This window comes from Centroberyx affinis, unplaced genomic scaffold (genome assembly GCF_046629955.1).
Source record: "Centroberyx affinis isolate AG114_WGS23_722 - 3 ecotype Tasmania unplaced genomic scaffold, CSIRO-AGI_Caff_v1 ptg000264l_1, whole genome shotgun sequence".
In the NCBI taxonomy this organism is placed as follows: Eukaryota; Metazoa; Chordata; class Actinopteri; order Beryciformes; family Berycidae; genus Centroberyx; species Centroberyx affinis.
In genome coordinates this window covers 505,677-521,706 of record NW_027278945.1, presented here as the reverse complement: position 1 = coordinate 521,706, position 16,030 = coordinate 505,677, and the positions used below count along the sequence as shown (strand labels likewise).

The 16,030-nt window shown below is 43.8% G+C and overlaps 1 protein-coding gene across 1 annotated transcript; it reads right to left on the bottom strand.

The window, feature by feature from the left end:
- Positions 1 to 838: 838 nt before the first annotated feature.
- On the bottom strand, positions 839 to 15,564 carry LOC139667151 (calcium permeable stress-gated cation channel 1-like). The gene is made up of 22 exons (XM_071546574.1): positions 15,340 to 15,564; positions 12,570 to 12,649; positions 11,523 to 11,610; positions 10,450 to 10,487; positions 9,521 to 9,663; positions 8,170 to 8,221; positions 7,935 to 8,043; positions 7,694 to 7,767; positions 6,959 to 7,039; positions 6,753 to 6,873; positions 6,425 to 6,558; positions 6,103 to 6,225; positions 5,057 to 5,210; positions 4,742 to 4,848; positions 4,061 to 4,147; positions 3,831 to 3,896; positions 3,538 to 3,700; positions 3,287 to 3,392; positions 2,046 to 2,213; positions 1,830 to 1,942; positions 1,570 to 1,644; positions 839 to 1,186 (listed from the first exon to the last, which is right to left on the bottom strand). Exons 1-22 carry the CDS (start codon positions 15,547 to 15,549, stop codon positions 953 to 955), a joined length of 2,526 nt encoding a protein of 841 aa, XP_071402675.1. The 5' UTR covers positions 15,550 to 15,564; the 3' UTR covers positions 839 to 952.
- Between the last annotated feature and the right edge of the window lie 466 nt (positions 15,565 to 16,030).

Here is a 16,030-nt window from a genome sequence, read left to right as displayed (position 1 = left end):
AACTTAAAAAAAAAAAAAAAAAAAAAAAAAATCATTTAAAGGCCGCAATCACAGTCAAATAAGACCATAATGAGGAAATACTCTGATTAAGATGGGACAGCCCTACAAATCATCAAACAAACCCCAATGGCCCCGCCCCGAACCCCAAGCACAATATCAATGACACCACATACAACCACCGATTTGGAAATACTGTAGCAAAAATAGCAACCTTAAACGGTTAATAATTACAATAAGCTTCAGGTACAGTCAAGCTTCTTGTGCCTCCACAGAGAGCGTACGTACATTACATCTCTGAGTTTCTCTGCCCTCCGTCTGTCTGCTCTCTCACTGCAGATGGCTTCACAACTTGCTGCCCTCACCCTCTGCCTCCCAGTGCTCTGCCGCAGAGGAACCAGACATCAGTCTGCTGGGGTAAGCCTGCTCACACCACCCACTCCAATGGGAACTTTCACCTCAACTCATGTCCAAGTGGCACACATGGACAATGTATCTCTCTCTACTCAGAGGCAATTCCACCCCGGTCACATTCAGCGCTTTTAATCATTTTCCACGCGCAAATCAAGCCACAAAAGCAGATGGAATCCCTCTCAAGGAGCATCCAACAGTTTAACAAAAAAATAGTGGTACATTTAAGTCGATGTATCTTCCGTGGAGATTGATTTGTGGTTTGTGTTCGTAAGACAGCTTCAGGAGATGTTTTGGCAATCTGGTCTCTATATATTTAGAGGGGCGTCTACATGGATCCTGCTCCTGTATTCCCATCATGAGTCTGGGGAGGAGGCCCTTTCATCCTTGGCTTCTTCATCTTCACCTTACAAGCCCAGTCTAGTCTGAGGCAGCTGAGTTGGAGTCTGAGGTCAGTGGCGAAAACGGAGCATTGCGGCATTTAGCACTCACACTGCGTTTGCCAGGTATAGGACACGTGTAATTCAGCTTGGGGGATTTTGCGTTACTGGTAGCCCACGGGGCTGTCCATGAGGGGACTGGAGCAGTGAGGGTCGGGGGGGTCTTGGAGCTCCGTCTCGTGGGTCTGGGCTTGGTCTTCTTCCCCTTCCTCTTCGTCCGCTGGGCCGTGGCTCTGGGAGCTCTGGGAGCTGGCCATGGCACCGTAGCTGTGGTGGGCCGGGGACGGCATGGGGCTCAGACCCAGCTCCGGCTCCAGCAGCACAGACGCCACAAACAGCTGGGGGAAGGAGAGGGACACATAAATCATACTGTGTGGTAGCTAAAATCACTCTATTCATGTTTAGTGTTTACCAGTGTTTTTACTATGTCCCTTTTCACCCACTACATTATCTACACTGATTTTGTCCAGTTATCAATACCCACCCCTGTTGTGGGCAATATTCCCCATTTTGATTGCATCAAAAATTTGTATGTGTGATATCCATTCGTTTTGTATGCATTGTGTTTAAAGGTAACATTTATCTTGTTTAACAATGCACCAAAATAAGATATTGAAACCTAAATGATTCTGACCACTGATATAACCATCAGATATGGTGCTTTAAGACACTTAATTTTAACAGAGAATAGAATTAATAGCAGAAAAATCTGGTTCTGTACACTAGAGGCAGTGGTGGATGTTACAGTGCTCCTCTCTGCGTCAGTGAATGTCCCCTCTGCTGGCTGGTCAGACATCTGAAACAAACAAACAAACAAAGTGAGGCATGGGGAAAGGACCGACTGGTTCACCAATACTGCTGCTCACATTACACTCAAAGTACACATTATCTAAATCCTCTGCACAGTAAGTACGTGCTAACATTCGGTTAGAGTGCATCGTCAACTAAACATGATCTCATTCAGTCAGGGCAGGAGCTGACCGGATAGCTTGTTGACTTGTCTGGCTGCTTCCTAAGGCACAAGCGGAAGAGGGAAAAGGCAATACAGGAGAGCAGGGACACAAAGGTGAAGAGGGTGATAGGATGCACTGGGCCTGGGACAGAGAGGGGAAAACACAAAAAATTACCATTTCACCATATACTCATAATACATTGGCACTTATGGAAACCATGATAGGAAACTATGTTAGGACGTACCTAATCGGAGCACAGAGAAGAAGAGCAGCCAGAACATGCAGAGGATGGGAGCCACAATGACCTGATTGATGGCCGCTCTGTGGATCCGCTGGCTGAGCTTGGTGGGGACATATGCATAGTAGATGTTGTACCGGTCCACCATGTGCTTCAGGATCACATAGAGCAGACCTATAGGGCACAGGGAAGCATGCACACACACACATACACACTGGCTGGTTAGTACAATACATATATGTTTGTAGGATTAGTCATTATCCTACCTAGTAGGCTACACTACCTAGGATTCAGGAAAAAAAAATGCAGGTTGGAGTTTTAGTTATACAAACATTTCTTGGAGGTAGAAATAATCTTGGTTGGTTGAATTAAACCTCAATGGGCAGAGGCAAAGAACCACAGTTTTTCTGGCTGAGTAAAGCTGGACTGAAGCCCAGTGAAAAAGGCAAGAGGTAAGAGAGGAGGGAGCTAATATTATGAAGCCCAGTGCTTTTGCTACTAACTGAAACGATGCAATGTAACCATACAAAGTTAAGTGAAATTAAGTGAGCTAGTTAGAGCTAGCTGACCTTCCAATTTCAAACTAGTTGGCCTATAGTTATCTAACTGGTTAGCTAGCCTGCTGACCTCCCAAGATCATGAATGCCATGGTCATGAAGGAATTTATATTTTATTTAAATTTTGACCAGAGTTCCTTCTTTTCCATTCAAATTTGCCAGGTAGCTAACTTGCGCAACTTGTAGTGTGGTTCTTTGGCTCCGCCCACGGATGTTTAATTCAACCAATGAGATTATTTCTGCCTCCGAAAAATGTTTGCCTCCTAAAATGCTAATCTGCAGAGACAGACACAGGTAAAAGACAGAAAGCAGCAGGGCCTGGTGTCCTCTGTCAGGATGAGGCTCTGACTGTAGTAGTAAACAGAGGCTTGGTGAGCTCCGGGCAGAGACAGGAGCAGAGTGGGCGTCTGGCTCGCAACTCGCTGTGTCTGGGTGTCTGGGACTACAGCAGCAAATTCACACAGTCTGCACCGGGCTGGCAGGCAGCAGAGGAGAGGGAGGTTACAGTATGAGGAGAGACACTGCACACACACACACACACACACACATACATACAGAAACACACACACATGAGTAACACACAGGAGATAGGATGAGGACAAGGGAAAAGGGAAGAGGTGGAAGAGGGTAGAAGACGGACTACATTACTAAATCAGTGTATGTGCCAACACACAGCAAGCGTATGCTCACCAAAGGGCATGATAATGGGACATGTGATGCTGTAGGCCATACTGACAGCAAAGATACACATGGTCCAGGCATACTCCAGACCAAACTGGAACTCATAGGCCTGGCTCTGCAGAGGAAAACACAAACACAGTAAGCAATTTAACCATTTCTGTTTGAGTCATTTACATAACAGCCGCAGAGCATCAAACCAATGCAGGATCTATTGTACCCAACATGAAAACACAGAGATAAGCATGAAAGGCTGGGCTAACCCGCTTGACGTGAATGCGTTCAGCCTTGGACTTGGCGAAGCAGAGGCGGAGGGCGTACACCATCAGCGCCGGGATACGGAGAAGCTCCATGGCTGTGCCAATCAGACTGGACGTAATCACATAGTTCACAAAGAACGCTCCGTTGTCAGGAAGAAACACACACCTGCATGGAGAGGAGATGGTGCCTGAAGTGTTGGCTTGTCATTCAAATGTCTTTTTAGTTGCCATATTGCTCCTGGTACATTTGATTTAGACTTTTTCATTTTATCATTTGACAGAAGAGGTCATCTTACTGGAATTTGACATCCTTCTCATCCAGGAAATTGACATCAAAGAGCCATCTGAAGAACAGATCTAGACTACAGAGAGAATCAAATATAAAAAAAGAAGGAAAAAATAAAAACACAAGGACCAGCCAAAGAGTAAAAAGGGGCAAAATCAAAAATGCCACATAAAAGCAAGCCTGTAAAAGTGCATTTTCAGAAGTGATTTGTATACTGTAGTTGTGTAGAACTAGTTGTACCTGGACAGACCAAGTGAGGGCAGGATGATCACCATGAAGACCAGCAGTAAGAAGCACTTGTGCATCGTTATCTGGTTCTCACCGGATCTGAGCAACAAACACACATCAAATCAATGAAAAGGGAACATAAGAGCATCATGATGCCATGTACACACATATAAAATATACCCTTCAACATGTAAAATACATATTCTTCAGCAATCCAATATAAAGTCCAAGGACTTTGTAGGCCTGCTGGGTTCATTAGCACAAACTACGCTTTTCACACCTTCGCACATCACGCCTGCACAACATGTTTGTGGGGGTGGTTATGTAAAGAAAGGGTGCTCATAGGTGCTGCGTGAGGTTGTCTCCTTATGCACAGTTGTTCTGCTCCTCAGCGCATGGTGACTACTGTGCATATCATTATCCCCACATGGAGATCTCTATGACAACCTGCCCAGAATAATAGTGCAGGGAGACTGACGGGGAGAGGGAGAGAGAGAGAGAGGGGAGAGAGAGTAAAAAGAGCAAGAGGGTGAAAGAGAAATATAATTGAGATGATGAAAAAAAAAATACTGAGAGTTGAGAGGAAAGAGGAAGACAGGCAGAAACACATGAAGGGTCCATTTGAAGAAGCAAAGGACAGACATTTCCATTTCAGAGGAGCGAGGAGAGCCGCGGTCGATGGCTGGTGAGTACCTGGTCCAGTGGGACTCAAAGAAGGCTGAGTAGTAGACGATGAAGGGCAGGAGCACAGAGAACGCCCACAGCAGGAGGGTCGGGAAGAACTGGGTAATGATCGGGTTCTGTACAGGGAAAGCAAAAACATTAATTAATGGCATTGAAGTGGGGCAAAAAAGTCACATTTAATGTTATAAGCCATAGAGAAAAGAAAGAAAAAGAAAAAAAAATAGGCTTACAAGTCAGTGGTTTTTGCTACGTAAAACATGTAAAACTTTTATCACCCCATGAAACCCCACTTGCATACAGTTCAGCTCAATCTCTAACTCTGACCCGAAGACTCTCCACGGGCCTGGTGACGTTGAACTTGTCGATGGTGTTGACGATGATGGCGGGAGTGGTGAGGAAGAAGAGCAGGAGGAAGAGGAGGATGTTGAGGAGGACACAGCGGAGCCACCAGCGAGAGCCGCACACCGACAGGTTTTCCCTAGTGACAGGAGAACATGTGAACCTCAATTCGCACCGTCCAATCATCTGGTGAGGTAGAGCGTTGACACAAAAGACACTCAATTTTCAATTTAATGGCTGTGTGCCCTGACATGCCTGCATGTACTGACACAAGCCTGAATTAGCCAGCCAAGCCATCTCTTGTATGCGAGGGAGTGTGTGTGTGTGTGTGTGTGTGTGCTCCACTGCACTGGACTGGAGAGCAGGTTGGGCACAGCACACTCCAACGCTCAGTTTTAACGAAGGAACAACAGTCCCTGCTCGACCCCACAGCCTGCGACTACTCCAGCAGTCTAGTTAGCGCAAACACATTCATACACAAACATACACATACACACACACACATGCACTCAAATGCAGCCAATGAGGCATGAAGCACAAACAGTGATAGTGAGTGCTACCGTCTCTTTGGTTAATCTCCCATACATATGCATCACTCACTTGTTACATAATCTCAATGCTGCATTGGCTTTCCAAGATGTGAGAACATGCATTATGGCTAATCCAATCATCTGAATATTCACTGATTGGAACTGGGAGCTGTAAATGACCAATTTTCTGTGTAATTGCACTCGCATCATATTCCATTTGCTATCACCTTAACACATAGCAAAATGTCTTTTAAAAGTTACTGCTAATTATTTCAGTTTTCCTTGCAGGTGAGCATAGGGCTCAGTGACTAAAGAAATAATAATAATAATAAATGCAATCCATAATTCACATATTGCACACCTACTGTAGATGCATCAGTAGTACCTGCAATGCACCATGGTATTTATGCACATACCAGGAAAAAATGGACATAAAAAAGAAAAAGCAACAGAAAAAACGTGTGTGTGTGATGTGCGACTTCCCATAACGTGGATACTGACCAGATGATGTCAGTTGGAGCCGGGGCGTAGCTCACCCCCCAGTCCTGAGACTGCACCACAGTGGTGATGCTGGACTGCTGCGGTCTGCGACGGCAGTGCACACGACTGTAGTCTTTCACAATGCTTGAAAATAAAACAAGATGTACAACTTGTAAAGATGCTACAAGAAACGTGCACGGTCTCCCTGAGCCGTGTACAGTATTCAGTCGAGTAACGGTCGCTCTTTTGTCAAACTATGACTTTTTGTTCATTCCCAAATCAGTTCATGTGATGAGAGCGACTGAGAGACGTGAACCTAGATGTCATACTGTAGTTCACTCACACAGCAGTCATCCTCTCATCACGGAAAGTCACGAAGGCTATGCCCAGCCTCTTCAGGGAGATGCGATTCTTCTCAGCGTTAAACTCATCTGTCAGCTTCTCTTCCAACTCGCTATAGTACTGTTCTGCATCCACCTGCAGAAAAAGTTAGAGCACATATTACTCAATGCATCTTTCGTTGTCAGATGGATCCCTCTTAGATTTGTAATGGCAAGGTGTTGTGTTGTTGCTGCACAAACGTAATTTGGATCGCAGTGCCATCCAGTGGTAATATACTTGCTATGCAGCAGAAGCTAATCCCAATAATGTTGCAGTCTGATAAAATATACCTGTTCAAAGCCACAGATGTCACAGCAGAATATCTGAGCGCACGGATGGGTCTTGATCATGATCTTCCCCTCCTTTTGGGCCTTTGTGGTGAAATACAGCCTGCCTTTCATCGCCTTGCGCCTGCAAAACACAGCATGCACAAACCATGACACAAGCCTCATACTGATCACCAACTGTGTTGCTCTAATCTAATCTGTTACTGTACCTCTCCAAGTCCAGCCTCATCAGCTTGTGGACATTGAAGCAGAAACGGATATCAGTGACAGTGCAGCTGGGGTAGGCCTCACTGGTGGAGGGAGCAAGAGCAGACAATCATATCTTTAATACTCAATGCAATGGGATTATGTGACATGTATTTACAGAACATGGTCAGGTCTCCCTCATAAACAGAACCTGGACTAAAATGGGTAAATTGACAAAACAACAAAAACAACAACAACAACAAAGGGACAGGATTTAACTGTAACTATACCCTGTACTACAGCATAGTGTGTGACAGCAATATGTTTATTTTAGTACACTGTTAGTATACTTCTTAAGAGAGTATACTTTTATTTTACTTTTGTTGTACTTGCAAAAGGTACACTGAGAATGGTATACTTAGGCTTGTACTTTTAATGCTACTTAGACTTGTTCCATCCTTTTTTATACTTTGCAAAAGGTACTGAGAATAGTATAGTTAGGCTTACTTGTACTTTTAATGGTTCTAGAAATATACTTCAAAAAACTTAAGTCACAAGAAATTCAGATATACCTTTTTTTTAACTTAAAGTATACTTACAAGTACACTTTTATAAACTTAAAAGTGGGCCAATTTAGTCCCAACAAATAACAAAAAAACTAATAGTTTACTTCTCATCACAGTTTAAAAAAAATACACTTCAAGTTTACTAGTCTTTTGTAAGTCCCGTGCTAATTGTGAAGAAAACCTGGTGCGTACTGGAAGTGTTTGGTGATGAGTCCTGGGTCTGAGATCTCTCTGGGTACGGAGGTAATCATCAGTGTCCTGGCAACCTGCAACACATAATGCAACCAACACATCGAGTTTGCCAACGTAAGAGGTTTTGTGATGACAGTCTGATAACTACCCATCAGTTACAGCAGTGTGTTATTGTCCTCTCAGGGCTTTGAGGCAGGAAAGGACCACACCTCCATCTTAACACAGTGTGATGGTGACAGACCTTCTCGTCTTCTCTGTACTCCAGCCGGGACGAGTGGTGGGCCATGCACAGCAAGGTGATGATGAAGTAGACCAGAGCAAAGACACTGTGGAGCCACAGAAAGTTGTCCCTGTGAGGAGACAGAAACACTGTTGGAACTTACATTTACACTAATATAGACAGTTACTAGTGTTTTTTTTCATGGTTCTGTGATATTTCATAGGATTTGATATCACTAATGCAGTGTTAGACTTACTTTGCATCAACATTAGCCAGTGTTGTTCTTCCAAAGTTTTCAGGACTGTCTCCTGTAGACAAAATGGAACATGACAGAGAGCGAGACATTTTAGGTTTTAAATGACTTAAAGGAAAACACTCCTCCTTGTCTGGAGGATGAGGCAATAATGAAGCAATGTGACTATTCAGAGAATATATTTTCCACCCAACTTAGTGAAGTCTCTCTTGACAAGAGATTTCACACAACATTTAAATATTATAGTATTATAGTCATGCCTATGTTTTAATTTGGGCACCCCTTTGTTTACTGTTTCCATGGCAGCCTGTCAAGTGTGTTGGTTTATTTAATGACTGGGTGACACACTGGTCCATATGATGACAGCCAACAGTAATAAAAAGTAAAAGCTCCTCATAGACCCCATAATGGCTCTGGTCTACATTCCGTATGGGATGGCTTACTCAAGGCTTCCTACGAAATGAGCACACAAGTGCCAAATGGCATTTCTGCCGCTATTTAGCAGCTGGCTTTGTGCACAATCCCAACCTCTGACACCTACATGTGTATGTTAAGAGGAAATGAAGGACTTTCTATTCATACTCTGCTACTTGGGGAAGCGCTTGATGAATTTACCGCTAGTAGCAACTACTTGTTATTGAAGTATGTGTGTGTGTGTGTGTGTGTGTGTGTGTGTGTGTGGGTATGACTTAAGTCACTTTCAGGGACACAAATCAGACTTAAGACCAGTTGATTGGGGACGGCTTGTGCAATTGGGGACAAAAGCCGGGTTCCCAATTGGTAAAAAGCTGATTTTTGGGACAGTGGTTAAGGTTAGGGTTAGGTTAAGTTTAGGGTAAAGGTTAGGTTTAGGCAAGTAGTGGTTATGGTTATGGTTAGGGTGAGTCTCCAGGAAATGAATGTAAGTCTATGTAAATACCCCAAAAGTGACATAAGTAAGACTGTGTGTGTGTGTGTGTGTGTGTGTGTGTGTGTGTGTGTGAGAGAGAGAGAGAGAGTATGTCTAAGTGTATGAGTGCACTCACATGTTTTAGAGTGGTATTTGTATTGTATGTCGTTTTCTGTGTGGATTTGTATTTCAGGTAAAATTACTTTTGGAGGGAAAGGCAGTTTTGAACTAATTCCATTTCCCCCCACGCACTTTAGCTTTTTTACTGAGCTTTTGCCACAGCTAGTTTTAGTCTTAGTTTTACTCCTTAAACAAATAAATCCCTTGGTGCGTGGATGTGTGTGACTGTCTCTGTGTAGCCTGGCCTGTCCCCCTGCAAGGTGCCCCATGTGCCTCTCCTGAGGTTTAAGGATATCCCCTGGCCTGCAGACAGTTGGCCAGGCTGTCATGTGAGCACCAAATTACCCAGGAGGTTCCCGGAAAAGTTGACCGGCAGGATTACGGCCAAAGACAGCAGGCAGACCACTGTCATGAGCAGGATGATGTGGCGCTGGAAGGACAGGTACGTGACGGCGTCAATGCCACATTTGCTGCGGATCTCCTCATCCCTGCAGAAACAGATAGGGAACTGTGAGAGGAGGGTGGACTTCTCAGACCTCTCCAGACTGGCAGAATCCATAAATCCTAAACTGTCTGGAGGTTGTAACACAGACAAAACCAGAGCGGCATCACAGTGTTCTTGAGGTGACGCCTATGGAAAAGGCCACACATATAGATATAATGGTATTCAGAGGGGTGCAGTCTTCAACTATTATAAGGATGCAGGCGCAGTCTGTTGCCAGGACAAAAGGGCCTACAGCTCATACCTCATCATGAGTAAAACTCTGCCACCACTACTCTGGTGCCAGAAGCTGCGGTCGCCCAGGACAGCCCAGGCGGGAGATTCAGGAAACCCAGTGTCATAAAATAGAACAAAAAAAAACACAAGAGGTGCTTGCTGGTCTCATGGCAGCCCACACATTGAGAACTCACAGGGTGGGTTTTCACTTTCCCAGGGATCCCAGGGTGAGCCACTAGCACGAGAGCTAAAAACAGAAGCACCCAAACTCCACCATAATACTATGGAAACCATGGACACGGGAAATCACTTTTTACAGGCCTAAATCTGTTGAGTGCAGTCAGACTCCAGCAAGTGCAAATATTCAATGGGAAACCACGGCACCACTAGTCGCATGAGCCCAGACTCGTTTGTTTTTGCTGCTTAATGAGATATAACACGAGTGTTTACATATGATGGTAACATCAGCTTTGAAGACACAGGACCTATAAAAGGATGGGAGTCAGGACGGGGGAAGGGTGAAACAATTAAAAGGGCAACTGCTTTGTGTACTTACTTCATATGGTAAAGTGATGTGAGCCAAGAGCAGAAGCCCTGGAAGAGGAGGAGAATCATAAAACATTGAATGGATTGGGTATTAAAGATAATAAATGACATATGTATGCAATCCCGTGCACAGCACATGTGGCCGCTAGCATGCATCTCCCATTTGCATAGTAATAAGGCCTCCAGAGTGACAAAGAGATGCAGTTTTAATAGGTCTAGCCTGAAGCAGTAACCTCTTTACTGCAGCCTCAGCTTTGTGTAGGCATTAGGCGATGACTCCAGTCTGACTCTGTCCTACACCGTTATAAACACGAAGAGAGTGACCTCACTCTATCACACAGGTGCCATGGAGTCACAGACAGTTCAGCTGAGTCATGTTCCAGACTTTTCTCTGGCTGGGTTTGACACGGTGCCATCTCACACAGCTGGACAGTATTGTGAATGTGCTGCAAGCAGCATTTTTAAGCATCAGTGTTTTATTGTCAAATTATTTGTGATAAGATAATATTTTACATATAATTACTGTAAACAAATGAGATGTTGTAGTAAAGATGATTGGTAGCCTCTACCTCATGTCAGTGGTAATGTTAATGCTTGTGTTTCTTAAAATTAAGACCATATTTCCCATAATCCCCATTGCTTCTGATGTTGCTACTTACAACATCTCTCCTCTCCCTGGTGTCACTTGATGTGTGTTTTTTCTTTTACTTTACTGAAGAAGATAAACATGTTGGAAGTAATTTTTCCAAAGGCCTTTCACTTGCCCCACCATCTGAAAGCTTTATCTCTCTCTCTCTTTCTTGCTTTCTCTTGTTTGTGCTGGAAAAACAGCGCCCTCAAGCTATTTTGTGCCGTAAAGCGATTCAGCAGATTCGCCGCCAAAACCAAGTGTAACACAGTTTAAAATGCCGTATACCGACTGGTAGAGGCTGCCAATTTTCTTAGCAATGGTTTATCTTCTTTACCGTAATTATACTAATATCTCACAATTAATGCGGTAATGATGTTATTGATGTTAAAAGCTATTTAAGAGCTTGTTGGAGCTGAAATACTCTCCGTTAAATCAACCCCAGCAAAACTCACCATGTCCTTGGTCTCAGAGTCGGAGGGGCTGGACTCTGAGGGAGACTTCTCTTTCTCACTTGGTTCTCCATAAAACAGGGAGGTGAGACTGAAACAGGCAGACAATGAAAACAAAGAAATAGCAGGATCATCACAATGATTGTGGCACTATATGAGCTTATCCTATGTCCAACATTGTACTCTGTGTTGCAAAGGGGTATGAGACCGCAACCAAGACAACAGTCAGACATGACTCCTGCAGACAGTCTGAGCATTTGTCTGAAATCAATTCCATGGTCAGAGAAAGCTGTGTGTGTGTGTATTCGTGTATGTGTGTGGGGGGGTAAATTCTATATCCAGGAGAAATAAAAAGGTGTGGGCTGAGTTTTTCAATCCAATAAAGACAGTGTGATGATTGAGTTTGTGGATATTTCTCTGTGGGCCATGCCCCTGACAGTTCAACAGCGTGTCAAATTAAGCAGCGTAATTGAATTAGCATGAGCGGCGACCGCTTGGCAAAACACACAGATGCTACTTCCCCTGGGGTGCTATGGAGCCGCCACTGGTCAGGCAGAACTAATCAAGCCTGCACTCCCACTGGAGAGGGGCTTCAGGTCAGGCAGAAGTAAACCTCTGCAGACTCAAGTAGCCCGCTGAGTGGAGCTTGATTTGTTGTGAAACCTGACAAGGTTTCTGAAAAGAGTGGGGACATTATTCCATCCAAACCACTGTGTGTGCATTTGTGTTTGCGTGTGTACATGTGTTTCAGTGTGTGGCCTGTGTCAACAAATTGGTGTTTTTGAAGTTTCACATAACTTAACACATTGAAGGACCCAATAAAGCGTCGCCAATGTTGCAGTTACCACAACAACAACAAACAGTGGCAACAGCAGGACTTTCCATGCAGTAATTCAATTACGCAGTACCATTTATGCTCAGGAGAGGGAGCTGGAGGCTCAGGAGCAGGTCCAATGAGGGTTATTACTCCATCTTGAATGTTGATTTGGCTCAGAAACCAGCATGTGTATCATTTTTTTTTCAGTGTAAGTTAGCCAGTGAGGGCTTTACCTGTCATTCTCCATCACCAGAGCCAGGCGGCCATAGTCCCATGCAGCCTTCCTCAGACAGGAGAAGATCAGCAGCAGGAACTGTAACACAAAACAACACCTGAATACAGCGAACAGGCATCCTGAGAATCCTTAGAATAGGCACAGAAGTGCACAAACACACACTCCTACACACTCACACACATCTCCCTTTCTTCTCCCTGTCTATTGTGATTCAAAACCCTCTGTGATTCAAAAACTGCTTGATGTGAATGCTCCATAGCATGCCCTTCAGATTGAGGATGGCCTATGCATTCTCATAAGGAGTGTACAAATAATAGATGGGTCCAAATCCAGCACAATAATGAGCGATCTTCTTTCTTTGGAGTAGTATGTGGTTGTCTTGGAAACTAACAGAGAGAGGTCAGCATGCACATGTGAACACACACTGTGCACTAATGACGAATGACCGAGTGTGGTCAATAGCAAGACTAAATCTGAATAGCCTCTATTCTCCCACAATGCAGTCCAAACTGCTCAGAACTGCTTATATTACACAATAGAGGAATTCATTTTGAGTAGCCTTGGTTTAAGATCTAAGCTCACAGTAACTGGACGATGACGGATGAATGTTGACAAATGCAAATGGAGCAAAAGCGCTGATGAATGTTTGACATTAACTACAGCATAAATCATTTACTCATTTGAGTTTAGAAGATATTGGGTTTTGGAGGCGGGGATGACAGCAATGTTAATAGGAGGAAAGCTCCCATAAATGTTGAATGATTCATTTTTTACTGATCCAAAGCCATGCATAGGTAATCAGGGCAACCTCGACTTGGGAGATGAATAACGATTCTGCTTTCAAATTAACAGTCAGGGTTGACGACGTATCCGAAAACCTCTTGTAAAAATAAGAATCTCTCCACTCTGTCTCTGTTTTCTCTGTGTCCGTCTCCTTCCTATTGTGTTTTTTTTTTATTTCTAGTTGCGTGGGCACATTCTCCACCAAGTCCCACAGATGATTTATTCCGTATGATGATGGAATTGATGCAGAGGCGTGCTCCCGTCACCTGGGGGGGAAGCTTGCTTTGACTCAGGCTTGTCATTAAGAGTCGGTGCTCAAACCCTCTGCGTTGTCCTGACAACCAAGCAGCGATCAAATGAGCCAATTAAAACGTGGAGGTGGTAGATTGAGACTGACATCAGTGCAGAGATCAAGCTTGACAAGGCCTGACAGCGGAACCGAGGTAGTTGACAACTGAGAGCTGAAGCCTATTATTATCTGGGAGACAGGAGCAAAATAATGTTTGTAAACAGTGTGTACATGGCATTATACTATGTGAAAGGGATGTTTAAACGTTTGGCTGTTACTCAGTTTTAGTTTCAACATGCAATGTGATATATCACTTCTCTGACACACAGAATATGGTGTTTGTACTTGTGTGTATATGTGTGTATTCTTGTACTTCTAATGTTATGAGGTCCAAAAATCCTCACAAGGATGGGAAGATGAATAAAATCCTCCAAAGTGACAACATTTTGGCCAGTCCTCACTCCTTTAAGGGGCTAATTTAGGGTTAGGGCTTGGTTTTAGGGTTAAGGTTAGTTAGGATTAAGTTAGGATAAGGGTTAAGGCTAAGGTTAGTTTAGAGTTAGGATTTGGGTTTAGGGTTAATATTAGATTTAGGGTTAGGGTTACAGTTAGGCATGTACCAGTGAGGGTTAGGGTTAGAGTTTAGGGAATGAATGTAGTCAATGGAGGGTCCTCACAAGCATAGTAGTAAAAAGAAACGTGTGTGTGTGTGTGTGTGTGTGTGTGTGTGTGTGAGACAGTGAGGCGTTACCAATATATGTCTGCATTCACTTCACACGTTCGAGTGTGATGTTCAACATGCCCAACACCTCTGATGCTGCTGTTGTCGATTTTTTTTAAGATCAGGAGCAGAGAGAAATGCTTGAGATAGATATTTGTATGGAACAAGCCCTCTGACCAAGAGTCACCTCTTCATGTCTGAACATCGGAGCTCTTAAGAACGTCGGGCATTTGGCAGCAATGGATATGTTCAAAAACTTGCTGCTCAAAGCCTCCAGATTGCAGGTGTATACAAAAAGGAGACGGACACTTGAAAATAGCGTTCAGTCTTTGAAGTCTACTTTACTTTTCTTCATTTATGTTATAGCACTTTTTGTTTTCATGGCACTCTGAACTATCTGGAGGAATGTTCACTTATTTTACTGTTGCATTTATTGTAAGTCGCTCTGGATGAGAACGTCTGCCAAATTTTATTTATTTTTTTATTTATCCTTTATTTAGCCAGGAAGGTCCCATTGCCTAAATGCCCAAATTGTAAATTGTAGTAAAGCAAAACAATGCTATTTGTGTTGTTAAAAGTCATTAAGTCATATTGAACCGCTGAGATATATGAATATTATGTGAGTAAGAATTTAATATTAACATAAAGCATTTCAACACTAGAAAGGCCAGTGGTTTTCGGGGGTCTAAAAGAAGGCCAACCAGCTGCCAAATGAAGAGGGTAAATTTAGTTATAGCTACCATTTCCTTGTGTAATTTAGAAAGTCTAACAACACTGGTTTGTACAGAAAATGAGTCTAGGAAAATTGATCGAGGGACATTTTGAAAGTTGAGATGTTTCAATTCTAAAATTCAAAACAGCCTTTCTTTCAATGGCCTTTCTGAATGTGTTAAATGTGTAAAGTGTGTGTGTGTGTGTGTGTGTGTGTGTGTGTGTGTGTGTGTGTGTGTATGTGTGTGTGTGTGCAGCAAGTACCATCCAGAGGACCACATTGATGGCGAGGACAGTGGGCACCCCTCCAAACGGCAGGCCCTGGAGGACGCTGCTGCGGGAGTGGGAGCGGTAGCATCTCTCTGCCGTGCTGTTCTCCTCCCCAAAGGAGTCCAGGAAGCCCAGGACGTCCAGCTCCACGCCCCTCCCCTCCATAGGGGGCGCTCTCGTCACAAACAGCTCAGAGTCCGCCATCAGCACTGCACCATACCTGAAGGAAGAGAAATGCACCATTAGAGACCAAAATAGAGTGAGAGATTCTTATGATACAACATTCACTGCTGTACTGAAAATACCCAGCAAAAATGTCTCTTTGGCTTTCATTATGATTAGCTGCTGTGTGAGATACAAGTCATAGCATGAGGTCCGTGTGTGATTTGTTTTAGGAAGACATAAAGACAACCCACCGATGCTTTCAGGTGCCGGGGCTTTACACACACTGAAAACAATTCATATTGTAGTCACAATGGGTTCAGTGGAAACCAATACTAGCTCTGCAATAATGCCTTCCCATGTTTGTTTAGATGAAGCTGGAGATTTAAGCCTCACTCATGTCACTTGTTGCCATAGCGCTAGTCGTTTCAATGCACTCTCGCCCCATACAAGCCTGTTTATACAGATTGAGAACAATGAAGTACATGTTTGTGCATTTTAATGAGAGATGGTGAATGAGCGT